Source organism: Centruroides sculpturatus, unplaced genomic scaffold (assembly GCF_000671375.1).
Source record: "Centruroides sculpturatus isolate CEXI.00-Female unplaced genomic scaffold, Cexi_2.0 scaffold36, whole genome shotgun sequence".
Taxonomy (NCBI): domain Eukaryota; kingdom Metazoa; phylum Arthropoda; class Arachnida; order Scorpiones; family Buthidae; genus Centruroides; species Centruroides sculpturatus.
Window position 1 is genome coordinate 1,403,531 of NW_019384384.1, and position 27,943 is coordinate 1,431,473.

The 27,943-nt window shown below is 28.4% G+C and overlaps 2 protein-coding genes across 3 annotated transcripts in view; one reads left to right on the top strand and one right to left on the bottom strand.

The window, feature by feature from the left end:
- LOC111618008 (60S ribosomal protein L18a-like) overlaps window positions 1-5,247 on the bottom strand; it is a 20,977-nt gene extending 15,730 nt beyond the window's left edge. The window contains exons 1-2 of one of the 2 annotated variants that reach the window (XM_023359426.1): window positions 5,132-5,174; window positions 1,625-1,636 (exon numbers count right to left, since the gene is read on the bottom strand). In XM_023359426.1, coding sequence (XP_023215194.1) covers window positions 1,625-1,636; window positions 5,132-5,149 — 30 coding nt within the window. In that variant the 5' untranslated portion in view covers window positions 5,150-5,174. Of the gene's footprint in view, window positions 1-1,624; window positions 1,637-5,131 lie in introns of both variants that reach the window. The other variant, XM_023359427.1, reaches the window with a different exon arrangement.
- A 1,457-nt stretch (window positions 5,248-6,704) lies between these two features.
- The window catches only part of LOC111618015 (zinc finger protein 277-like), a 54,045-nt gene continuing 32,806 nt past the window's right edge, over window positions 6,705-27,943 (top strand). The window contains exons 1-2 of the mRNA XM_023359434.1: window positions 6,705-6,905; window positions 26,589-26,793. Coding sequence (XP_023215202.1) covers window positions 6,872-6,905; window positions 26,589-26,793 — 239 coding nt within the window. The 5' untranslated portion in view covers window positions 6,705-6,871. The remainder of the gene's footprint in view (window positions 6,906-26,588; window positions 26,794-27,943) is intronic.

Genomic DNA, 27,943 nt, shown 5'->3' on the forward strand with positions numbered 1-27,943 from the left:
CTTCTTAGTGTACATTCTGTTGACGTACTCTATTAAAACGCAATCAAAAACGGAAAAAACTGCATCTAAAATGGTATAAATAGAAGCAGAGTTCTTTACGGTAACCTTTTCCGTAAGGCTTACCGTAAAGAACTGTCCATCCCCCATGTTTAACGGAATAATATATAGCCTATGTCCACCCTGAAGTTCCATTCTAAATATTGGTGAAAGAATTTTTGAAATTGGATGAGTAGTTTTGGAGATTACCTGCTGCATACAAACTAACATACATACAAACATTACCTCTTTATAATATTAGTATAGATAATATAGATATAATAATCAATGTGAATAAAAATAATTTAAGTTTATTTTAATTCAAAATGGCTAACTTTCATAAACACATTGAGAAAATACCAAACATAGCAAGTTGCTTGTCATTAGCAATGAGTGCCAAAGTACAATGTCAGCTATTGAATCAGAGTGACAAAAATGCTTAAAAAACAATTTAGATTTTTACTATTGGTTTAATAATAAGATCTAATGTAATGAGTTTTGATAAATGTTGTTTTTTATTTTCATGGATTTATGTACTAATATAATATGTAATCATACCTGAATATAATCATATGTATAATGACACATGCCTTTACCAAATAAATGAGTAAATCTTTATGAATTTTTACTTACATAGTTTTGGACCCAAAAAAATGTCGGGGTGGACAAACGCCCCACTGCACTAATGCCGAAAAAAAACTCAGTGCACTAACGCAGGGTTAATCTCACTTTAGTTTTATATTGATTACAAAAAATTTCAAATTTTATTTTATTTATAATCATGTTAGTGACTCCAAATGGTGAGAATTAAAGAGAAAGTAAATAAGTTGCAGAATTAAAGTGAAAAGAAAGCACACTATTCATTATAGAAAACATACCATGCCGAATAGTGTTCTTTCTTTGAGCATCATTATCTGGAGTCACTAACACAATATAAATGAAATAAATTAATTCTATATTGATAAAATTATTACATATTATCTCTATTCTTCAAACTACTGAACTGAAAACTTATTTCTCATTTTTGTTTGTCAACTGATCTTACATTTGCATGTTTTTGACCTAAATAAAAAGTTACCAAAAGCAAAAAACACACTATTGTACTTATTCCAGTACACAAATTTTAATATAAACACAAACGTTTTTAGCCTTCATTGGATAAGAGAGTCTTCTATAAATCGAATAAGTTACACAACTTTCAAAAATGAAATATTCCACACTTTATGATGCAGGTAAAAATATGGCCACAATGTGTGTTTACATTAAAATTGATGCAGAACAATAATTGGCGTGTTTTTGCTTTTGATCAGCTTTCAGCTTTTGCAAAAGATGAAAAACAAAAAGTATTATCTGCTACTAACTGTTATCATCTAGTGATCAAACTTAATTTATTTTCTGTTCATATTAGAATTATTTAACTCTGATATAATCAGAATATTACTATTGAAGGTTTTCTGATATTAATATTTATTTATTTATTATAAAAAGTATCAATTATTAATTAATATTACTAATACAATAAACTGATAATTATTATATCAGTAATATAAATATTTATTCACTGAAAGTTATTCCTTTTACATATTACCTTTTTCTCTTCCTTCATCCAAGCAGCAAAAATACAGAAATTTATTAAATATTAATTTATAATCACCAATTCTTAAATTATAAGTAATGAATATAAGATTTAAATATATCAGCACAAATATATGTATAACCTCCATATATTTCTGATTAACTCAAATATTACTACACATCATTACCTTTTCCATACCAGCAAAAACTTCATTTTAATCTCTCAAATCAAGTTTTTGGCATTTTTTAAAATTCATCATCAAGCCATCATATGAAATCAAACAATCATTTTAAATACAGCAGAATATGGATCATCAAACAAAACCTTGACACATACAATTCAGAACTTTTAACACTGTGATTGGTTGTGTGTTAAATAAGTTTACATCAAAACAGTGCATAATGGTGCATCCTTCCCATATGTCATTCGCATCATTTTATAGGTTTCCATCACACTTTTGTCAAGTTTGTAACAAAATTTGACATACATTTGTTGTTACAATGCAAAACTGGAACCACAAAAACATGCAAAACAAAACATGTTTTTACTTTTCAACTACAGTGGTACTCAGGATACGAAATTAATTCGTTCCGAAACTGAGATCATATCATGAAAATGTCGTAAGGTGAATCATTTTTCCCCATACGATTACATGTAAAACCAAATAATTCGTTCCAACAAAAAAACACTCAAAGCTAAGTAGTACATTAAAAAAAAATAATAAATATAGTAAGGAAAACACTGAAAAATGCATTTTGTAGTTGTAAATGTATAAATAACCATAATAGAATAATAATTAATTTAAAAAATATATAGTTTTATTTGCACGTGTAAACTGATGGCTGAGGAGGGGAAGAAGGGAAATGATACTAAAATCTAACTTACATAACATAATGTAACAATAACTTAAAAATAACTTAGAAAAGATTAAAAAAATTAGTGTTGTTTTATATTTTTTGTTTTAATTTTTATTCACTGTTTTTTGCTTTATTTCCTTCACTTTCACCAGCGCTTTCACTGGATAGAGGTGGCTTGGTTAAATATCTATCCAAAGAGGTTTGGCTTTGCCTACCTTTTAAAATGTTTATAAAATGACTTAGGCAAATGCGATTACTCCGAGCGGTAATACGGCCAGTGTGAACCTTTTCAGGATGTTTCTTTTCAATAAAATCAGTCACTTTCTGATAATACCTCAGGATTTCCTTCATCGAGCAAGATCCTTCCACGACAAAGCAAACATGCAGACTGAGACCAACGAACAGAAGTGAATAAAAAATGGCGCTTGAACTAATGTAACGTCGTATGGTGAGTTTTTGTTCGTATCGTGAAGCAAAAATATGTTCGAATTTCGTGTCGTATCCTGAAAATTTCATATGCTGGGGCGTTCTTATCCTGAGGTACCACTGTACTAATCTGGTACTGACAAAAATGTTCATATGCTGGACATAAGGCTTCATAAAAACTATTTCAGCAATCAGTTGATAGATGGTACGTACAACTTGTCATTCTAGGAAAAAGTTTCTAGGTAAACCATAAAGGGTTTCTATTATATAGTGTAAATTTCACATACTGCAATATTTTTATCACAGGTGAAATAAAAAATACTTGTTATAAGCTAACATCCAAACAGATCATAACACTGACTGCTTATGTGAGTATTTAGAATAGCTCTTCTGTTGCAGCAAGCATGTTGCAACAGAAGAGCACAACAACAATTCTTGAGCTAACTCTTATGGTCCATTAATAATTTGTACAGCATTAACTATTCTGTCCACAAGAAAATGTAAATAAAAAACTCTTATAAAATAAAAATCTTCAGAATTTTTTTGAAAATGTATTTAGGTTAATTATTCAACTTTTTTTTATTTTGTAAAACATTTTTAAAATATTTTCTCATGACATTATTATGATCATAAAAGTTTTTGACAAAAAACAGGATTGCAAACTTCACAGTTTCATTAGAAAAACTCCTAAAATTTGGAAATAATGTTGTAGTTCTCATGACTCTTGAAACGATAGCCTCCTGATTTTCCTCAACAAGGCCTCACACACCTTTTGCTTTCCAAACTGTTATATAAAAAGAGGGAAAGTATTGTGATCAGTCAAAAAACTGACATTCCAAGATTTTCACTTTTTGGACTCAGGACCTTAAATACAAAACAAAATTCAAAACCCCAACCAAAACATTCATACATACAGAAAAATTCTTGAATTTTTCTATATGTATGGATGTGTGGGGGAGGGCACATTCACTCTAAAGCTTAACACCTGTAACTTTTGTCAAAATTTCTGAATTTTGCAGGGAGGTTTGTGGGGATATATGCCATTAAATTTTGGTGGTTAAAGGTCGACAAGATGGAGACGTAAAGAGGGAGTCATGCATGACATCTCAAGTAGGGTCAGACTTAATGCAGATCTTACTTGTTTATTAGCATTTACAATTTTTATATAACTCATTCCTATCGTAAAAATTAAGCTTTTTGCCATTTTATTATAATTTATATAATTTAATTTAAAAGTTTTTTTAATAATATATCATACAGATTGCACCAAGTGCAGTTTAAAATGTTGCTGGGAGAGTTAAGCAACCCATTGCTGAATTTTACTTTCCCAGCTGTTATATAAGGTGCAAAAGTTTAGGTCCACTCCCATTGAGTTAAACAAACACATCTAATGAAACCAACACGTTTGTGTAAGTAGCAGAAACATGTAAAAATAATACATCATCATTAAACTAGCATATTATTAGACAATTGTAAATGTATAAACACACAAAGTGAGATAATCCGTGTGTCGCAAAAGTTTAGTTCCACCGTGTAAAATTACACATTATCGTCCCAGAATTTTATCAATCATCAGAATATAAAGTTTTCCGGTATTCCAAACTAGGGGGTTTGGAATACTGGAAAACTTTATATTCTGATGATTGATAAAACATTGCTGCAGATAAGCATTCAAGAAATAATATCCATCAATGAATTATGCTAACAGAATAGTGAACCGATTTCCACAGGACATTGGTTTGAATCCAGCATTTCACGATTACTATTTTTTCGATTTTGATCGCATTTTTCCAATTTTACAAAAAGAAGTTATTGTTTACATACAAACCCCCAAAAATTATCATCGAGAATATAAAATAGAAAACATTTTAAAAATTATTCGTATAAGTCTAACAAATAGTCCGTATGAATTTTATTTTAAAGTCATAGAAATTATTTCAAGTTACATTATTTTTATTCTGTAAAATAATTACTTAAATTTACATTTGTATCTGATAAAATCCATTTTATTTCAAAAATTAATAATAAATTAGACTACTAAACTATTTTCTTTCGGACAGACAAAATGGCGTTCACAATTAAACACGTGGCTTTGAACCAAATACCTAAATTATAATGTTGCAACATTTAAAATATTTCTTAAAATTTAAGAAAAACGAAAGACAAAATATGTTGTAATTATAATAGAAAATAGTTATATTATGTAAAATAAAGATATTTAATTTTCAATACTTACAGATCCTTTCACCTTCATCTTAACTGTAGAAAGCCAAAGACAGGATTACTGCCGTATTACCAGATTTTCATTTAACGCCAACTACAAACGTCATATAGCCCAAAACTAGCCTAAAATAATAACTATTAAAATATTTATTCATTTATTTCGGGAAAAAAGGCGTTTGGTTATAATCTCAAGAAATAAAATAGGAGAAGTGTGTATATGTATTAATTATGAAAACACAAGCGCGTTCAAATCACAGTACTTGAAAGATATTTAACTAGATGATAAAAAGGGAATGTGAAATCCAAATTCAATTATTTATAATTTTAAAATTTCATTATCAGTTTTTAATTGTCACAGAAATTCCTGGAAATTTAATTCCATGACGATGACGCACGATACTATATCAATAAAAAAAGCACAAGAAACAGTTCCAGTTTTGCCGCCAAAAATACGGGGTAAGCAGGTGAGCAGTAATTTCACGTATCATTCTGACTAATTTATAAGTATTACTCAAGCGTAGTAAACACAGAGTAAAAAAACTCGGTGTTTACTACGCTTGAGTAAAAACTTACATAAACATAATAGAATACTTATAAATTAGTCAGAATGATACGTGAAATTACTGCTCACCTGTTTACCCCGTATTTTTGGCGGCAAAACTGGAACTGTGCGCCTCCCTCCCTTAATCAGTAACATAATCGTCCAAATATTTTGGGGGCCGTCTAGGCCGCTTGACTTGTGATGGCTCTTACAATACTTCTTGTGACGGTTCTGGTGCCGCAGGCTCTGACGATGGCTCTGGTGGAGTTGACACCTCTCGCTCAGGTTCAGCTATCAGAACGGCCATTAGCAAGCGGTCATCTCTACAAAAAAGGTATTAAATATATACAGACTCACACATTGTTCGGTAGCTCGGTGTCACTGTTATCTCTGGTTGTAAATCTACTTTGACAAAATGCCGATTGCATACGTTGAAAACGATTTAACGAATTTATTCAAAATTTAAGTTCTATGTAGTATTTTTTTTAAACTCTTTCCGCACTGTAGGCACTAAGAGGACTTCTTTTTTGCAAGCCCATTTTGGATTCGGTCATGCCCACAATCGGGCTGCCGGGTGGTGAGGAGCGGGGCCCGACATATCAGAACGAACCACCCCCCGAAAGTTTCGTGGGGATTTTTCGACCCGTTCGGATTCGAGCCCGGGTCCCCCAGAGCGGTGGGCTGCCACCTTGACCGCTCGGCCATCCGGCCGCTCTATGTAGTACTGATCATGGACACCTATAAAAACTGTATTCCTCTAAAATAATTTTATTTCGTTTCATAATTTTTTTACATAATTAATTGTCCTTTAAATATTTTTTTTACAAATTACAGATCTGTTTGCGTAGCTCAAAGAGATCTCACTTTATTAAGAAATTGTTAAAAGTTTTTAAGCTCACTATTTATTGAAAATTTATGAAATGAGATACTACTACCTTTTCTCCTTCTAGATTCACAACAAGGCACGTCACAATATGCCATTTATAAGCACTTTAAAAATAAAAATTTCTAATTAGTATTTGTGTACTTTCCGTGTGAAACGGAGCTAAAACGCGAACCTAGCGGCGTTTTGAAGAACTAAAGAGAACCGCTGTATGGCAGTGAACCACCTTGTAGCATGCTCTAGAAGTGAAGATTGAATGCAGGTTGAATAAGAAAAAGTGAATGTAACAGTATTTTTTAATGAGGCGATTTTGAAAAATTCTGGATGTTATGGCTGTCAACAGTAGAAAAAGTGAAAATGGAGGTTAGTCATCGTCCATGTGGAATCAAATTAATTAATGTTCGATTTTGTAAAACGAACAGATATATTCTTAAATTTTTAAANCCAGTTGTCTAACTAAGAATGATCATTCAATGATGCTTAGAACATTCTTAGCTCTGACCACTAAGCCACTCAGAATTCTAACTTAGGTGTTATGTGTTACTGAACATGGCTAGATCTTTGGTAACAGTATTTTTTAATGAGGCGATTTTGAAAAATTCTGGATGTTATGGCTGTCAACAGTAGAAAAAGTGAAAATGGAGGTTAGTCATCGTCCATGTGGAATCAAATTAATTAATGTTCGATTTTGTAAAACGAACAGATATATTCTTAAATTTTTAAATTATTACACATTTTGTAGTTCTTGTTATATTTCAAAAATAAAAGTTTATTAGCATAAATTGAATAGAATAACAATGGACACGTGTAAACAATCTGAACACATCTATTTCATGTTTATATATGAAGAGAAAGGAAAAATGTTTTAATGAAATCTAATAAAAATGGGGATAACAATTAATGTTTATTATTAAGTAATTAAAGAATAAATTTCATAAGTAAAAAGTTACAAAATCATATTAAAATCTGAAAATTCAATATCAGACTTTCCAGAATTCATATTAATATAAAAGATTTTTAGATTACTATGAGATCTGTTTATTGTGTATGATGATAAAGTAATTATTATTAAATTTAAAATTGTATGTAAACAACTAATTTACTTATCTCACCACTTTAGTCAATTTGCTTATACAGTGGTACCTCAGGTTACGAACGCCCCAGCATACGAAATTTTCAGGATACGACATGAAATTCGAACATATTTTTGCTCCACGATACGAACAAAAACTCACCATACGACGTTACATTAGTTCGCATTTTTCATTTGTTTTTCTTACTACAGTTATTTTTTTAAATGTATTATTTGGCTTTAATTTGAGTATGTTTTTCGCGTTGGAACGAATTATTTGGTTTTACATGTAATCGTATGGGAAAAGATGATCCACCTTACGACATTTTCATGATACGATCTCAGTTTCGGAACGGATTAATTTCGTATCCTGAGGTACCACTGTACTACTAAACACATCTGATTATATTTGCCGAGTTTTTTGTTTATTCCAAATGTTTTCAGCCTATTCAGATAGGCTGAAAACGTTTGGAATAAAGAAAAAACTGTGCTTAGTAGTATAAGTAACTAATATTGCTGAGAAGAAGATAGATAGATAGTCAATTTGATTTATATTAATTGTTGAGATGAACCTAACACTTGTAGGCTTGTACTTGTAGACACTTGTAGACATATAGTAGAATATTGGACATGTTGCTTGGTAAAGTGGCTTTAATTTCAACAGGATGAGCAAAACTAATGACATAGTCTGTTTCATTTGAAATGGACTGTCATTAGTTTTGCTTATCTTGCTATATTTAAAGCTGCTTTACCAGGTAATGTGTCCAATGATATAGCCCATTTAATTTTAAACAGACATTGGCTTACATAACCAGATGTATTAAAGCCACTTTACTAGGCAAGCAGCTTATATAAATCAGTCTAGCATATATAAGGTGCAATCAAAAAGTTCTGGGACTGGTGACTTGGTGCTACAATTGGTCATAGGCTGCACTTGCACAAGCTAGAATGTGTAATAGACATTCTTATTTAGCTTCCAGTCAAATGTATGTAATTTTTGTTTCTTGCTATTTAGATTAGATCCATGTTTTCATTGCTTTGTAAAATGAAATCTTTTAATGAACAATGTGTGTGTGTGAAATTTTGTTTCAAACTTGGCAAGACTGCAATGGAATCACACAATACTTAAAGAAGTCTTTGGAGATAATGCAATGAGTAGAACTCGATGTTTTGAGTGGTCCTCTCATTTCAAAAATAGACAAATGTCTATTGAATATGATGAATGTCCTGGTCATTCATCAACAAGCATCAATGATGAAAATATTGAAAAAACGAAAGATGAAATTTACAAGACTGATATCAAACAGTTGACATTGCAAATGCTATTGGAATTTCCCACAGATCTGTTTTTCACATTTTGACAGACATTTTGAACATAAGGTGCATTATTGCCAAATTTGTTCCTCGACTTTTGACTGACAATAATAAATACATTACAAAATTTCAATGCATAGAAGTACCATATAAGTGTCTTCTTTAATTCATGATGTCCTTTCCAACACTTTGGGAACAAACCTTAGAATTTGTTCCACAAGGCCAAACTGTAAATCAAAATTTTTATATGGATATTTTGGGGGCAGTGAGTGAAAATGTCAGATGAAAAAGATCAGAGCTGTGTTCAGTAATGCAGAATTCTTGCTAAGTCTAGTTATGGTGCAATTCTCAAGTTGTTTCTAACTACTGCTTGACTCCTCCCACTGCTAGAATTCTAGCTAGTTCAGTCAGCTTCTTTTGTCTATGCTAACTTCCACTAGTGACGTCATTGTTTTTGTCTTGTCGTACGATTTGCAAGATGGCTGCTCGTGTTGGACTAAACATAGTTTATTATAACAATCACAAAGCTATTCTCTCATTCTAAATTATTAACTCATTCTAAAATGACTTTGAAATGTAAAATTATCATACGTTGGTATAACAGATTTTGAATACATTTTAAAGGAAAATAACAGTCCATTTCGTTGATTACAATTAATAATTACTTCATTAATTTCATCACGATCTGACGCAGCTTCAATTTGAATAATTGTATTGGTTACTTCATCCTTTTCAACCACTTCGTTTGCCACAATTGTTGCAATCATAATTTTAACTTCGTCCACCATTTTGCCCAGTTGTCTAACTAAGAATGATCATTCAATGATGCTTAGAACATTCTTAGCTCTGCCCACTAAGCCACTCAGAATTCTAACTTAGGTGTTATGTGTTACTGAACATGGCTAGATCTTTGGAATACTCAGAACTGGTTGTTGCACCATGACAATGCTCCACTCACAGAGCTATCTCTATTCAACAGTTTTTCACCAAAAATAAAATGGCAATTATTGATTCCCAACCTCCTTATTCACCAGACTTGGCACCATGTGACTTTTTCTATTTCCACAACTGAAAAAAACTGCTGAAATGATAGTGATTTGAGAACATTGATGACATTCAAACAGAATCGCAGAGAGGAATTAATAACCCCACAAAAAAAGAGTTGCAGGAATGTTTTGAAAACTAGGAGAAGCACTGAAATTTATGTATAGCTATAGAAGGAACTTATTTTGAAAGCAACAACTCTCAATAAATTAACATGTACATCAGACATTTTCTATTAGACCCATTCTGGAACTTTTTGACCTTACTTTGTACTATATGTCTGTTAGGAGTATGAATAGAAATTAGTCTGAATGGAAAAAGTAAGACAGAAGAGCATATTACCAGAAATGTTTTGAGAATTAATTGTTTTATTTTCATTAAAAACAAACATAAATTTAATTAATTTTAAGGCAGATGCTCATCTTCAGGAGTTATAAGGTGAAATTGAATAAAATGTAAACAAACAGTTGCCCTAATATAATATAATTTGCAATTAATTTAAAATTAAAATTAGAACTTTAAAAATATATGATAAACATAATTAAATTTATAAGATATAATCATTAAATAAAATTTTAAATCAAAAATAGAGAGAGAGAGAGATTTTATTTAAGTCAGGGATGTCCAACCTCTGGGCCACATTGGAAGATGCCATGGAGTTTTGGGCCACAAGTATATTATATATACTTGTGGCCCAATCGTTAAATATACAAGTATATTTAAGGATTAACATGTCTAGATTATAGTAATAAGTATTAAATCTTTATCACGAAAAAGGATATTTTAAACAATTACTTCTCCAGACACTTTCAATTTTTATTTAGAAATAAATAAATTCATTTATTATAAAGGAGACAAACAAAAATTTATTTGAAAAACACAAATATTTGTTTTATTTGGGTCTCTAATTAATAAAAAACGACGAAACACCATTTTAAAGTGCATTTTTATTTGACTAATATATTTATAAATAATATGTAGCCCAAAAAGTAGCCAATGCGCCAAATGATATTTTTTACGCCAAACTAAAAAAAGGGCAGCCAACTTTGGCGCAAAGTAGCCAAATCATGCAATGCTGGAAGGAATACTAAATAAAGCTGGAGTTGGGACTCAAAGGATTATGGACCCAAATTCGGGGAAAGGACAAAAGATAAAAAAGTGGGGAAGGTTGGAAAATTAAGGGTCAATATTTGCATAACAGAAGGCCTATTTAACCTTTCTCACTACTTTTTATCTTTTGGCCTGTCTTTCCTGTCTCCGAATTTAGGTCTATAATTCTTTGAGTCTCAACTTTAGCTTTATTTAGTATTCCTTCCTCATTCACACATTTCCAAATATTTGAAAATATTTCCTTTTCACTCAAAAATAAAATATATATAAAGGTTTATGGCTTTGTAAAACTTCTTTTTTTTTTTTTTTAGTTTATGCAGTTGAAATAAATAAATAAAATAAAAAAATTGTCGGTTTTGTTTACATGTTTATTGGGCCGCATTGGAACTTGCCTTGGGTTGGACACCCTTGATTTAAGTGTTTCCTTAGTTTTGTGCAAATTAAAAATTTCAGTACAAATGTAGTTCAGAATGAGATAGTTGAGATCTTATCAGAGCTGTAAACAATGCTCATAGGAGTAAAAGAATCAAAGAATGGTCTACATATGACCCTTTGCAATGTATAAAATTTTATCTCAGGATGCTTGTTAAACATGCAATAGGCTTAATGGAATTGCAGTGTGACTGATTGCATTTGGAAGTAATTGGTGCAATGGCATTTCTCATGTTTTACAAGCCTTTAGCTGTCTCTAATAAAGTAGAAAACAGTTGATTTTTAACATTGTTCTGAGAAATAGTTCTGGATTTTTCAGTTTTAAATTTATCTCATTTTTGAGGTCTTCAAAATTCTAGACAGGCAGATTTTCCAGAACTATGTATTATAAATTATTCCTTAGTACACTTAAAAGAATTGACTGAAGATATGCATTATGTGATTTTGGAGGTAAGTTAGTATGATAATATTACAGATCATTAGTGGGATGAGATGTGTAAAAATAGTATTATGTAATTTATTGGCAATCCCTTAGAAGTATGAAAATTCTTTCTCTTTATTTTAATTTAAACTTCATAAACTTCTCTTTAAGTAGAGTTTAGAATTATCAATGATTTTCTAATTAACCTTTTTAAATTATCACAATTAAAATTGTGTTTTAATATGAAGACTTTATTAAATAAAATATCAAAAGTTTTTAAAAATATATATAACTAAAATAATCAGCACTGTTTAGAAATGTTTTTAGTAAACTTAAAACATCACTATAATTTGGATATTTGGGAAATAGAAATTATCATCATATATAATGGTTACAGTAGACTTCTGATTATCTGAATTGGATAATCAAAAATTCAGATAAGTGGAGTAACATGTAATGAATGAAATTATAGGGTAACAACATAGTATTGTACACACACTGTATTTAGTAAACAATAACACAAAACACCAGAGTGTACTAAATAATGTATCCTGTGAACCTATGACCAGTGTGTGACGAATAAACAAACCTCGATTTGAATGATTCTTCAACTTTTCATAATACAAATCATCTATTTCCATCAGAAATTCCATTTAATACCTGAAGAACTCGGAGCGGTTTGAAAATGTTAGTGGTGAACTTTCTCTTTTGTTTTTTTCGTCACACACTGGTCATAGGTTCACAGGATACGTTACATACTATATTTATTTATGCATTACACATTGATGCATAAATAAATACATATTTGCTGTGACTGATCTTTTCGATCTGTCACAGCAAATAGGCATGACAATACAGTTGTATGACAGAGAATTGCAGTGTTACGTATTTTTGTATTTATATTTAAGTACTACTGAAGATTTTTATTTTATTCAGTTGTCTTGTTCTGTAGAAGGGGAATATGTTTAAAGCATCAAGAAAACATTAAACAAAAGTATGGGATCATTTCAAAATCATTCTATTAAAATCCAATTACAAGATTTTATCTGACTATGAATAATGCAACGAAAGTGTAAATATTAATATGTATGATAAATATTCAGAGTAAAATTTTATGAAATACTAGGAGTCTGACTTTGGCTGTCCAACCCCATTTTCTATCATTTTATGATTATATCCACATCTAGTTTATAATAATTTTTTATATAAATAATAATTTTATATACAGGATGTACAAAAGTTGGCTTTTATTAGAATATTTTAGTACTTTTGCATGATCATGGTCAGTAGTTTACAAAAATTGTCCTAGAAATAGTGATGTTCTAAAGGATGAAGTTAGGTCTTTGTGTAATAATGTTGGTATAACTACCGTAAGAGTTCAAAGAACTGTGTCAGAAAGTGTTTAGAAGTTGAAAGCTACAAATAAGAGCATTTACTGTAATTTATGAACATTTAAATAAACAAAGTTATGATACTAAGTATATTAAACAACCCAAAGCCCTATATATACTTGGGCTATAGCCTAAGTATTTAAGGCAATTGTTTGGCTATGCATATTATTATATTAACTAAGTTTTTTCATTGGATCAAAACTTTGTGCAATCCTTGTCATATAGTGATTAAATAACTGTAAATAACAATTAAAAATGTAATAAAGAATAGGGTAATTAGTGATAAGACAAAAAAAAATACTATATAGGTATTTTAAAGTATTGCAAGCCTGATGGATTTATATGAATGAAATAATGCAGGTGTGCCTATGATGTGGATAATGTAAATTGATAAGTATCAGGTAGTAATAAATTCAGAAGAAAAATAACAGTTGCAAAGTTTGGTTTCTGCAATTTATTCTTATATGACAGACATATATGATTTTTGAAAATGTAGAAACCTGTTTTGAGGATATGCTTGAAGAAGACTTAATAAGCAAAAAGAATTTAGCAAAATATTCATAAAAACAAGATACAAATACCTCTTGCCAATCTTGCTGTGTTCATTTTCTGTGTTAGTAATGGTTTCTGCTTAGTCTTATGCACAAAAATTCCTGCTTGATAGAGCCTGTTATGAACAAAGCATGGATCTGTGACTACTCCTGTCGATGCTTTCACTCCATCATTAATTTCTGAGACATAGAAAATTGATTTTTTTGACTCAAATGGCAGAGAATTTATCATCCTTGGCAAGGATATGCCCACAACATCTTAAGCTCTTCAATGTTGTAACTAACAGTGAAATGGTAATAGTTCTATTTTTGAGCAATTTGAATCATATTCAGACTTTCCTTGTGTAAAACTCTAAATACATTTCTTATTTTTAGGTGTTAATATTAAAGGATGGGGTAAAGATTATAAAATAAAATTTGGCATTGGTAACTTGTATATAAGGGGCATTGATGCTATTAAACTTAAAGTTTGAGAGGGTTGTGTCATAATTTGAGTGGCGTTGGACTCAATGAAACTTTTAATTGTTATTGGCATCTATACTATTTTAAAAAACTCATCTGTACTCTCAAAATTAAGCTTTTGCCTTTTTATTATAATTAATAAAGGTTACTTTTTAAATAAAATATTGTAATAGATGATACCACACACAATTTTAAACTTTCCTAATTTGTTTCTTAAGCAGATATTTTTTGCCAGGAAAGTTACACAACTTTTTGCTGGATTTTTTTCTGTGAGAAATTGCTTCTACTCAAACATTTCATGTCAGTAAGTCAGTGAAGGAGCTTTATATTAGATTAACTTAAAATATACTGTAATTCTGATTCTATATGAAAAATGTAGACAATTATAAAGTTTATTAACATTTTTTTAAATAAAAAACTATATGATTAATATTTTCTGTAACAAATTTATTAATTATTTTTAATGTTAATTAAAATTGTTATTGAATATTAAATTTAAATTTTTTAAAATGTAGATGATGTCCTTGAACCTCTTATTCTGCCATCAAGAAAAATTGACACTTCTGCAGATGAAATCTCCAGAAAATTCTTTAACATGTTTGTTCTGTGACGAGACATTTTCAATACAGTCAGATCCACAACATAATAGGTTTATTCATCATTTATTTAAAGAACATAAGTTTGTTATAGATAAAGTTAAATTAATTGCAGACTTCAAAAGGTAAAGTTTATAAATTTTTAATTTTATTTTCAAATTTATTATATTATGCCAAAATAAATTTAACATTTAATTTTATAGAAATTTGTTAATGTTTTTCTCCAAGTTTTGTAATTTAAAGTTTAAAGTAAATGAGAAAACTTGAATTGAGAATCAATATATTATTCAAATAAAATTTTACATATTCATTTTACATAACAGAGAATACAGGAAGAGAAAATTATAGAACAATAACTACATAGATACACACTCATAAAATTAAAGAAGTCAGAAAGTACCATTAGAAAGATAAATGTTTTCTGAGACTTTGTTCCATTTTCAGATCCACTAAAATTGTTCTACAGAAAAACATTTAAAAGCAAAATTTCAATTAAAAAATTTTTAGAACATTTGCTGTGTCATTCTCAATGTACAAACCCTTTAGCTGGCTGATAATGATAACCATATTGAAAGCACCATCTTATCTTGACCTTGAAAGAGGAATTTCTTTCAAAAGGTTAGAAATTTTTCTCCAAAGCAGTCCAAGGAAGCACTCATAAAATTATAGTTAGTATAAAAATGAGTTAATTATTTATTGTGACATCATCACAATGCTGGGCTGCAATTTTTAATCATATTTTTAATTTATTTCATTTAAAATATATGCTTTCTACCTCAAATTAGTAGTATCTTGTCCCATGTGCATTATACCTTTTTGCAATAGAGTTGTGTCAGTCATCTATCTAAACCTTTCAGAAGAAATTTGCATGTGTGCTCAATTCTGATTGGGTAATTGTTTATTTTCATTCTATTTATTGTTTTATGTCTTTTGACTAAGATATATAATGATGTGTGCAACAAAATTTTAGTTTTTGTTTCATTTATATGCCATTTCAGTAAATATTCAAATTTGCACATTGTAAAAAAGTGCATTATACTAAAGTAGTTTGATGTTTATACTTATTTTCTTATTTGTATTTACATTTTAAAAGAACTAAATATTAAATTATTTAATAATAATAGTAAAAACATCAATGAAAAACATAGTGGGAAAACGTTTTGTTGTGAAAAAATTTGATAAAAGTCACAAAATTGTGATATAGATTTCAAATTTCAATCTTAAAATTTTGTCAATAGACAGAGCAAGAAGTATACCACTTGCAAAAGAATGATGGCTGTAGGAAATACAAGCAGACATATTTAGACCAAAGGTTATGAAAAATTACAAGTATATTGCAAGCCATTCCCATATCTCACACCAAAAAATTTTAAAATATTTAAATTTTATGAGTGTGTATCTAAGTATTTATTGTTTATTTATGGAGCCATTATTAATTAAAGCTAGATCTAAATTATAAAGGTAATCCAAATGATACTGATGATAAAATAATGTTGAAGTCAAGAATAAAGCTATCTGAATATAGTTTTATTTAATTTATATAGTTTATTACACAATGGGAGCAGAATGGTGCCATATTGAAAATGCTTGATTGTCATATTTTTGTAATTTCCCAAAACTTGATGAGTTGTATGCAATCTGAATGTTGTAGACATTATTATACATTTTGTACCAGAGCACACTATTATTTATATGCTTTTGATTTGTTTATACGTACTTTTTAATTAGTCTGAAGATGATAGTGGCTGACTATGCTATGTTAAAGTTGAAGAATTTCACAACACCAACTGGCCATACTGCTACAGGTTACCCTAATAAAATTATATTAATTTAGTTCAAATTCATATGTCCAGGAATGTAATTTCAATTTGATATGGAGCCTATAGCAAAAGGAATGCTTCTTTTTTAATGGATTTCAAGGAAGCAGTTAGGTTATAAAACAGAAGTTTCCTCTATTTGTTTTAAAACAAATTTTTATGTAAAACTTAAATTTTTGATGTCTTCACTTTTATATTACATATAATTGATTAGATTTAATATCTATACAATTTTAAAGTTTTATATATTAATAAAGAGTAGCATTATAACTGTTACTAAAATTAATAATCAAAATATATTTTATCATTAAATATCAGTCTCAATTCATAAAGATGAGATGTCAGATTAAATTTGCACTTTTTAAATTTGACTATCAAAATAAAAATTTATTGCTTACAATTTATTTGAAAAGTTTTAACTTTTTCAGTTACATTGAATATTGGAGAAAAAGGTTTGGAGAAGGCACAATTGTAGAATTCTGTCCAGTTATAAAAACAAATAGTGAGAAGAATAGTTCTGGTAATAAATTTATTTCTAATTTCCATAACATTTTTTGAAAATATATACTTAATATGTAATAATAACAATTTACAATTAGTAATTATAATTAGTTATAATCTTGTTGGAATTTTTAAATTGTGACTGTTTTTAATAAATAAATGAATTTGATAATAGTTTTAATGAACTTTTTGTTTTAATAATTTAGTAAATTTTAGAAATAAAAAGAATGCTTACTAAAGATTAACTACAAATAATAAAATAACTTATAAATAATAAATATTTTATGTATTTATAAATGAAATAAAAATATTAAAAAATAATCAAATAATCAGTTATGAAATTTCATATAGTCTATTAGATGGTTTAAGATTGAACTTTATATTTGATGCAGTTATTAATTAAAGCAGCTGTATTTGTCAGAATGTGATGTTAAGTATACAATACCATACAAGAACATTATCTCTTATTTGATGTTTAGTTATGTTGTTAATTAATATTATTTAATGATACATTTTTCAAGACTAAAATAATAATATTTTTAAAATGATATATCTAGTTTGACCATGTAGTGTTTTGTTTATACACAACATTATTACTTTCTGTCAGTTTGCTAACAGAATTAAAATCAAAGATGATACTGTTTTGATTTATTTCATTTCATTCATTCTGTAAACTCTATACTGTAGAAATATATTTTATTTTAATTAAAGTAACATTCATGTTTAATTTAAAATATTAAATAGCTTTCAAGATAGAAGAGAACAATAAAATTTTTTCATAATGCTTACAAAACAACAATTGAATGGAAAAACTAAAATTACAGCATGTTGTATTATTATGCTTGATTATAATCCATCAGGTGTTTACCACATACGATTGAACAGATATTATTTTTAAAACTTAATGCAGTTTATGCAGTTCCATCTTAAACATTGCTTTTTCTATTTCACTTATTTTATAATTACATTTACAACAAAACAAATTGATAATGAAAATAAAATGAAAGAAACATGGAAAAAATGAATGTCTGAAACCATGTTTTTAAATTAAGCTGCATACATGTTATCTGCTTCAGAAGTGCAGGATATATGGCATTTTTATTTTTGTTACAGCAGTTTTCTGCAGATTATATATATATATTACAATATTATAATTACAATAATTTCATGCATATATATATATATATATATGCAATTATTGTAATTCAAGAGAAATTTAATTTTGAAATCATATATATATTTTTAAAACATATAGACTGTTATAATTAACTATTTGTATATCATATATCAGATAGATTAACTTTTATTCATTAATATATATTTTTGTTAAATTCTAACTTTTTTCTTTTTGAACTATTTCTGTCCTGTGGGTAATAACAGGGCCTTTTTTCCATACTCATCATGGGTTTATCAAGGTCCACAATAAGGACAGGGACAGTTGAATGTTAAGGGAGGTCTGCCATATCTGGGTCAACCTGCTTATGAAAATTTCAGAGCTGATCCAGACTTGAACCTGAGTCCCCAGAGTAGCAGACTAGTGCTTTACCTTATGCCATCCAGCTATCTAACTCTGAAAAATAAAATTACTTTTTAAACATTATGTTGCCTTGATATTTAATGTTTTGTATATTATTACTCTCTTTGTTACAATTAATATATGTATATATATTTACATTAATTCTGATTTATTAATAATATCTATGATATCCATGTTAGTAAAGTTATTAATTATAAAGAATTGTTCCTAATCACCATAAATGACTTTCTAATTTTTATAATTTGTTTAATATTACTAAATGTTCTTATTTTTAAGTTTATTAATGAAAAATTATTATTTAATGATTTTTCTTTTGTACTTTTATTTAGCTACTAGTGAATACTTTTATTTATTGTGTGATGTCCTCCCAGAAGATAAAGCAATTCGAGAAAAATTACAGAAACAAAGATTAGTAAGTTTTTAAGTCATTCAATTAATGGTTTTGATATAAGCTACATATACAGGTATCCTTTGTACAACACAGTGTTACTCTAACATGATTTGGGAAATTGTCTATAAAATTTCACAATTTTTAAGTATAAACTCCATTATTCTATATTTTTTTTTTATTCAAGTAAGCATACATGTTGTCTGAAATTTTAGAATATTGAAATTTTCAATTAATTTTGTGCTTTTGTCAGGTTTACATCAATGAAAACTGATGGGACAAGGAAGAAAAAATTTCACTAACTTTCCTATCAACCAAGTGTTGTCATTGCTTTCAGACTTTGCCCTTAAGACTGTCACTGTGTTTTGTTTTTATACATTAATTTTCATATTTAGTAAAGTTTTTTTTTTTTTTAACTTTTTCTACCTCGTAAGCACTAAGCAGGCCTCTTTTGACAAGCCCATTATGGGTTTGCCTAGGCCCACAATGGGGCAGCTGGGTGGCAAGGGATAGGGCCTGACATATCTGGATGGACCACCCTCTGAAAAATTCTTGGGGATTTTTCAATCCTGGGTTTCCCAGAGCAGTAGGCTGCTGCCTTGACTGCTTGGCCTTCCAGCCTTTAGTAAAGTTTATTTAAACATTTTTAGGTAAGTGTTATTAAACTTTTTTTTAACTGCTGGTAAGTAATCACTCATAAAAATGACAAGCAAAATACAGCAGTATCTCAGTACTCAAACTGTTCCAACCGGAACAATTCGGTATTCAAGCACAAATTCTGGAAAAAATCACTAGGAACTCAAGTGAACAAACATGACTTGCTAGAACAAATTATTGAGTAATAACATATTTTTATTTTGTCATCCATAGAATATTATGATAAAAATAAAAAGAATGGCAACATTTCTGATATTTCTGATCAAGATCAACAAAAAAGCTCAGATGATGATACTTTGAAAAAGAAAAAGCCCTCCTATAACTAAAATTAATATTAACAGTATTTTAATTGTGGTTGTTAGTTAATTACTGATTGCTTTAACAAACATATTTCTCTTAGTGACGAAAAAGAATATTATACTTTTGTTAACTCTGAAACCTAACCCTGTTTTGTATTAGCCCTTTGGTTTGTATAGCATTGATTTGCTTAACAAGGCACTTTTTCAGAATGTATCTATATGTTATATGTATGTTGTCAGAATGTATATTATATGTTACACAAGGGATACCTGTGTGTTTGTATATATAATTAATTTTAAAAAAAATTTTTCTTTAGAATAATGTTAAATTTTTATGAGTTTTTATTTTTAAAATAATATAAAACATTTAGTATTTATAGAACATAATGTAGAATAAGATATTAAAATTTTAATTTGTTGATCATTTTCAAGGTTAGGCTTTTTTATCTTAAAAGTATTTGCAAGAGAGATGTTTTGAAAAAATATGAATGACAACTTTTTCTATTTATAATGAGTGACAAATGTTTTCTCACTAAATTTTCCATGGTTGTTTCAATTTCTCCCTAAATTAAGTGAGACTCCATCAACTTGGCAACACAACATTGATTACCAGCAATAGCAATGTAATTGGATGTTTTGATCAATACTCCAACTTAATACAACATATTAATATTATTCAAATAAACAAATGTTTTCTTTCTGAATGATTAAACCATTGAATTTACCTTACTTCTAATAATCTGACAATCTCTTTAATCTAACATTATTCTGTTCTCATATATGTTGGATTACAGAGATTATACTGTATTTCATTGTAGAAGAACTTAATATCATATGCAGCTAGTTATTAAAATGTTTAGCCTGATTATTAAAATCAAGTCTTAATTATTTAAAGGAATTTTAAAAAACCTTTTAAGATTTTTTGTATTTTGAACAATGAAAAATTTTATATCACTATTATAAAAAATATTGTATTTAAGGCAATGCTTTTATATTTCACTTACTTGTTTTTTTTAAATTTGTTTTAGGAATATATATTAAATGAACATCAAAAGGAGAGAAATGATACTACATTCAAGCACTCATGTTTATTTTGTAAAAAAGTGTTTAAAGGAAACAGGTATTTATTATTATTATTATATATGTAATGCTTATTTGTTATTATACACAAATATTGATTAATACTTAAATTAGAATACTGTGAATTTGAGGAATGAATTGGAAAATTATAATTAATATATACAGTATCTGATTGCAAAAGAGTAAATGGAATTAGATTCTTAAAATTGAGTTTTTAATTTAAATCAATTTTGTTTATTGCTCAGAATTTTTGTTAGCAATAAATATTTATATTCAGAAGAAGCATATTATCAGTCTTCAGTATTGTGTGGTCATATAAATATACTCCTGTACTCAAAAAATAAGGATAATCATTAATTTAGCCTGTATATCAAAACCTACTGATCAGAACAGCATGATACTTAACATACAAGCAGAATATTATATTTTTTGTGTAACAAAACAATTGAAAAGCAAAATATTAACCTAAATTATGTCAAACCAAAAACAAGAAAAATTATGAAGCATTATCATAAATCTTTTTGTATAGAAAATTATTAATATGGTTGCCTCTTGCACACAAGCTGCACAGTGATTGCTCATGCTGATTATAACATTGTTTATCAGCTCTGTTGGGAGCAAAGAGTTTATTCTTGAACAAGAGGATCTTGAAGTCCCAGAGTATTAGTGGAGTCTAACAGGGTCCAACTTGTTCAAAATATCCCAAATATGTTCTATAAAATTTAGGTCTGGAGATTTTGCTGGCCATTCTATATGATAAATATTTTCATTGTCAGGAAAGTCATTGACAAGTGCAGCCATAAATGCATGAGCATTAGCATTTATGAAAATGATATCTGCACCCACAGTATCTCAGAAAACTTACATGGAGTTCCAAAACCTCATTTCTATCTTCTTGCAGTAATAGCAGCCCTTGCAAAAATGTGGATCTCAATGCAGCCATTTAGCATGATGCCACTCTAGGCTGTGATACCAACACCTGCAAACTGATCTGTTTTCACAATGTTCATGGGACTGTATTGGGTTCTTTGCTCTCTTTAGGTACAACCCAGAAAATAATTCTGGTTTAATTCAACCAGAATTATTTTCACTGGTGAATTCAATTCAACCAGAATTATTTTCACATAATGCTCATGCATTTATGGCTGCACTTGTCAATGACTTTCCTGACAGTGAAAATATTTCTGGTTGAATTAAACCAGAAAATAATTCTGGTTTAATTCAACCAGAATTATTTTCTGGGCTGTATCTGGACTCCTATTTATGAATTGGACAATTATGCTTATTATTTGTTCATGAATATATATATTGGAAAATCTTGATAAAAACTTTTCATATTGATAACTTTTAACTTTGCCAGTGATGATATTACCATATTGATTACTATAATAAAATTTAATTATTTAAGATTGTTTTAAATTATTTTTTATTCATAAAAGTTACTTTATTNATATATTTATAAATAATATGTAGCCCAAAAAGTAGCCAATGCGCCAAATGATATTTTTTACGCCAAACTAAAAAAAGGGCAGCCAACTTTGGCGCAAAGTAGCCAAATCATGCAATGCTGGAAGGAATACTAAATAAAGCTGGAGTTGGGACTCAAAGGATTATGGACCCAAATTCGGGGAAAGGACAAAAGATAAAAAAGTGGGGAAGGTTGGAAAATTAAGGGTCAATATTTGCATAACAGAAGGCCTATTTAACCTTTCTCACTACTTTTTATCTTTTGGCCTGTCTTTCCTGTCTCCGAATTTAGGTCTATAATTCTTTGAGTCTCAACTTTAGCTTTATTTAGTATTCCTTCCTCATTCACACATTTCCAAATATTTGAAAATATTTCCTTTTCACTCAAAAATAAAATATATATAAAGGTTTATGGCTTTGTAAAACTTCTTTTTTTTTTTTTTTAGTTTATGCAGTTGAAATAAATAAATAAAATAAAAAAATTGTCGGTTTTGTTTACATGTTTATTGGGCCGCATTGGAACTTGCCTTGGGTTGGACACCCTTGATTTAAGTGTTTCCTTAGTTTTGTGCAAATTAAAAATTTCAGTACAAATGTAGTTCAGAATGAGATAGTTGAGATCTTATCAGAGCTGTAAACAATGCTCATAGGAGTAAAAGAATCAAAGAATGGTCTACATATGACCCTTTGCAATGTATAAAATTTTATCTCAGGATGCTTGTTAAACATGCAATAGGCTTAATGGAATTGCAGTGTGACTGATTGCATTTGGAAGTAATTGGTGCAATGGCATTTCTCATGTTTTACAAGCCTTTAGCTGTCTCTAATAAAGTAGAAAACAGTTGATTTTTAACATTGTTCTGAGAAATAGTTCTGGATTTTTCAGTTTTAAATTTATCTCATTTTTGAGGTCTTCAAAATTCTAGACAGGCAGATTTTCCAGAACTATGTATTATAAATTATTCCTTAGTACACTTAAAAGAATTGACTGAAGATATGCATTATGTGATTTTGGAGGTAAGTTAGTATGATAATATTACAGATCATTAGTGGGATGAGATGTGTAAAAATAGTATTATGTAATTTATTGGCAATCCCTTAGAAGTATGAAAATTCTTTCTCTTTATTTTAATTTAAACTTCATAAACTTCTCTTTAAGTAGAGTTTAGAATTATCAATGATTTTCTAATTAACCTTTTTAAATTATCACAATTAAAATTGTGTTTTAATATGAAGACTTTATTAAATAAAATATCAAAAGTTTTTAAAAATATATATAACTAAAATAATCAGCACTGTTTAGAAATGTTTTTAGTAAACTTAAAACATCACTATAATTTGGATATTTGGGAAATAGAAATTATCATCATATATAATGGTTACAGTAGACTTCTGATTATCTGAATTGGATAATCAAAAATTCAGATAAGTGGAGTAACATGTAATGAATGAAATTATAGGGTAACAACATAGTATTGTACACACACTGTATTTAGTAAACAATAACACAAAACACCAGAGTGTACTAAATAATGTATCCTGTGAACCTATGACCAGTGTGTGACGAATAAACAAACCTCGATTTGAATGATTCTTCAACTTTTCATAATACAAATCATCTATTTCCATCAGAAATTCCATTTAATACCTGAAGAACTCGGAGCGGTTTGAAAATGTTAGTGGTGAACTTTCTCTTTTGTTTTTTTCGTCACACACTGGTCATAGGTTCACAGGATACGTTACATACTATATTTATTTATGCATTACACATTGATGCATAAATAAATACATATTTGCTGTGACTGATCTTTTCGATCTGTCACAGCAAATAGGCATGACAATACAGTTGTATGACAGAGAATTGCAGTGTTACGTATTTTTGTATTTATATTTAAGTACTACTGAAGATTTTTATTTTATTCAGTTGTCTTGTTCTGTAGAAGGGGAATATGTTTAAAGCATCAAGAAAACATTAAACAAAAGTATGGGATCATTTCAAAATCATTCTATTAAAATCCAATTACAAGATTTTATCTGACTATGAATAATGCAACGAAAGTGTAAATATTAATATGTATGATAAATATTCAGAGTAAAATTTTATGAAATACTAGGAGTCTGACTTTGGCTGTCCAACCCCATTTTCTATCATTTTATGATTATATCCACATCTAGTTTATAATAATTTTTTATATAAATAATAATTTTATATACAGGATGTACAAAAGTTGGCTTTTATTAGAATATTTTAGTACTTTTGCATGATCATGGTCAGTAGTTTACAAAAATTGTCCTAGAAATAGTGATGTTCTAAAGGATGAAGTTAGGTCTTTGTGTAATAATGTTGGTATAACTACCGTAAGAGTTCAAAGAACTGTGTCAGAAAGTGTTTAGAAGTTGAAAGCTACAAATAAGAGCATTTACTGTAATTTATGAACATTTAAATAAACAAAGTTATGATACTAAGTATATTAAACAACCCAAAGCCCTATATATACTTGGGCTATAGCCTAAGTATTTAAGGCAATTGTTTGGCTATGCATATTATTATATTAACTAAGTTTTTTCATTGGATCAAAACTTTGTGCAATCCTTGTCATATAGTGATTAAATAACTGTAAATAACAATTAAAAATGTAATAAAGAATAGGGTAATTAGTGATAAGACAAAAAAAAATACTATATAGGTATTTTAAAGTATTGCAAGCCTGATGGATTTATATGAATGAAATAATGCAGGTGTGCCTATGATGTGGATAATGTAAATTGATAAGTATCAGGTAGTAATAAATTCAGAAGAAAAATAACAGTTGCAAAGTTTGGTTTCTGCAATTTATTCTTATATGACAGACATATATGATTTTTGAAAATGTAGAAACCTGTTTTGAGGATATGCTTGAAGAAGACTTAATAAGCAAAAAGAATTTAGCAAAATATTCATAAAAACAAGATACAAATACCTCTTGCCAATCTTGCTGTGTTCATTTTCTGTGTTAGTAATGGTTTCTGCTTAGTCTTATGCACAAAAATTCCTGCTTGATAGAGCCTGTTATGAACAAAGCATGGATCTGTGACTACTCCTGTCGATGCTTTCACTCCATCATTAATTTCTGAGACATAGAAAATTGATTTTTTTGACTCAAATGGCAGAGAATTTATCATCCTTGGCAAGGATATGCCCACAACATCTTAAGCTCTTCAATGTTGTAACTAACAGTGAAATGGTAATAGTTCTATTTTTGAGCAATTTGAATCATATTCAGACTTTCCTTGTGTAAAACTCTAAATACATTTCTTATTTTTAGGTGTTAATATTAAAGGATGGGGTAAAGATTATAAAATAAAATTTGGCATTGGTAACTTGTATATAAGGGGCATTGATGCTATTAAACTTAAAGTTTGAGAGGGTTGTGTCATAATTTGAGTGGCGTTGGACTCAATGAAACTTTTAATTGTTATTGGCATCTATACTATTTTAAAAAACTCATCTGTACTCTCAAAATTAAGCTTTTGCCTTTTTATTATAATTAATAAAGGTTACTTTTTAAATAAAATATTGTAATAGATGATACCACACACAATTTTAAACTTTCCTAATTTGTTTCTTAAGCAGATATTTTTTGCCAGGAAAGTTACACAACTTTTTGCTGGATTTTTTTCTGTGAGAAATTGCTTCTACTCAAACATTTCATGTCAGTAAGTCAGTGAAGGAGCTTTATATTAGATTAACTTAAAATATACTGTAATTCTGATTCTATATGAAAAATGTAGACAATTATAAAGTTTATTAACATTTTTTTAAATAAAAAACTATATGATTAATATTTTCTGTAACAAATTTATTAATTATTTTTAATGTTAATTAAAATTGTTATTGAATATTAAATTTAAATTTTTTAAAATGTAGATGATGTCCTTGAACCTCTTATTCTGCCATCAAGAAAAATTGACACTTCTGCAGATGAATCTCCAGAAAATTCTTTAACATGTTTGTTCTGTGACGAGACATTTTCAATACAGTCAGATCCACAACATAATAGGTTTATTCATCATTTATTTAAAGAACATAAGTTTGTTATAGATAAAGTTAAATTAATTGCAGACTTCAAAAGGTAAAGTTTATAAATTTTTAATTTTATTTTCAAATTTATTATATTATGCCAAAATAAATTTAACATTTAATTTTATAGAAATTTGTTAATGTTTTTCTCCAAGTTTTGTAATTTAAAGTTTAAAGTAAATGAGAAAACTTGAATTGAGAATCAATATATTATTCAAATAAAATTTTACATATTCATTTTACATAACAGAGAATACAGGAAGAGAAAATTATAGAACAATAACTACATAGATACACACTCATAAAATTAAAGAAGTCAGAAAGTACCATTAGAAAGATAAATGTTTTCTGAGACTTTGTTCCATTTTCAGATCCACTAAAATTGTTCTACAGAAAAACATTTAAAAGCAAAATTTCAATTAAAAAATTTTTAGAACATTTGCTGTGTCATTCTCAATGTACAAACCCTTTAGCTGGCTGATAATGATAACCATATTGAAAGCACCATCTTATCTTGACCTTGAAAGAGGAATTTCTTTCAAAAGGTTAGAAATTTTTCTCCAAAGCAGTCCAAGGAAGCACTCATAAAATTATAGTTAGTATAAAAATGAGTTAATTATTTATTGTGACATCATCACAATGCTGGGCTGCAATTTTTAATCATATTTTTAATTTATTTCATTTAAAATATATGCTTTCTACCTCAAATTAGTAGTATCTTGTCCCATGTGCATTATACCTTTTTGCAATAGAGTTGTGTCAGTCATCTATCTAAACCTTTCAGAAGAAATTTGCATGTGTGCTCAATTCTGATTGGGTAATTGTTTATTTTCATTCTATTTATTGTTTTATGTCTTTTGACTAAGATATATAATGATGTGTGCAACAAAATTTTAGTTTTTGTTTCATTTATATGCCATTTCAGTAAATATTCAAATTTGCACATTGTAAAAAAGTGCATTATACTAAAGTAGTTTGATGTTTATACTTATTTTCTTATTTGTATTTACATTTTAAAAGAACTAAATATTAAATTATTTAATAATAATAGTAAAAACATCAATGAAAAACATAGTGGGAAAACGTTTTGTTGTGAAAAAATTTGATAAAAGTCACAAAATTGTGATATAGATTTCAAATTTCAATCTTAAAATTTTGTCAATAGACAGAGCAAGAAGTATACCACTTGCAAAAGAATGATG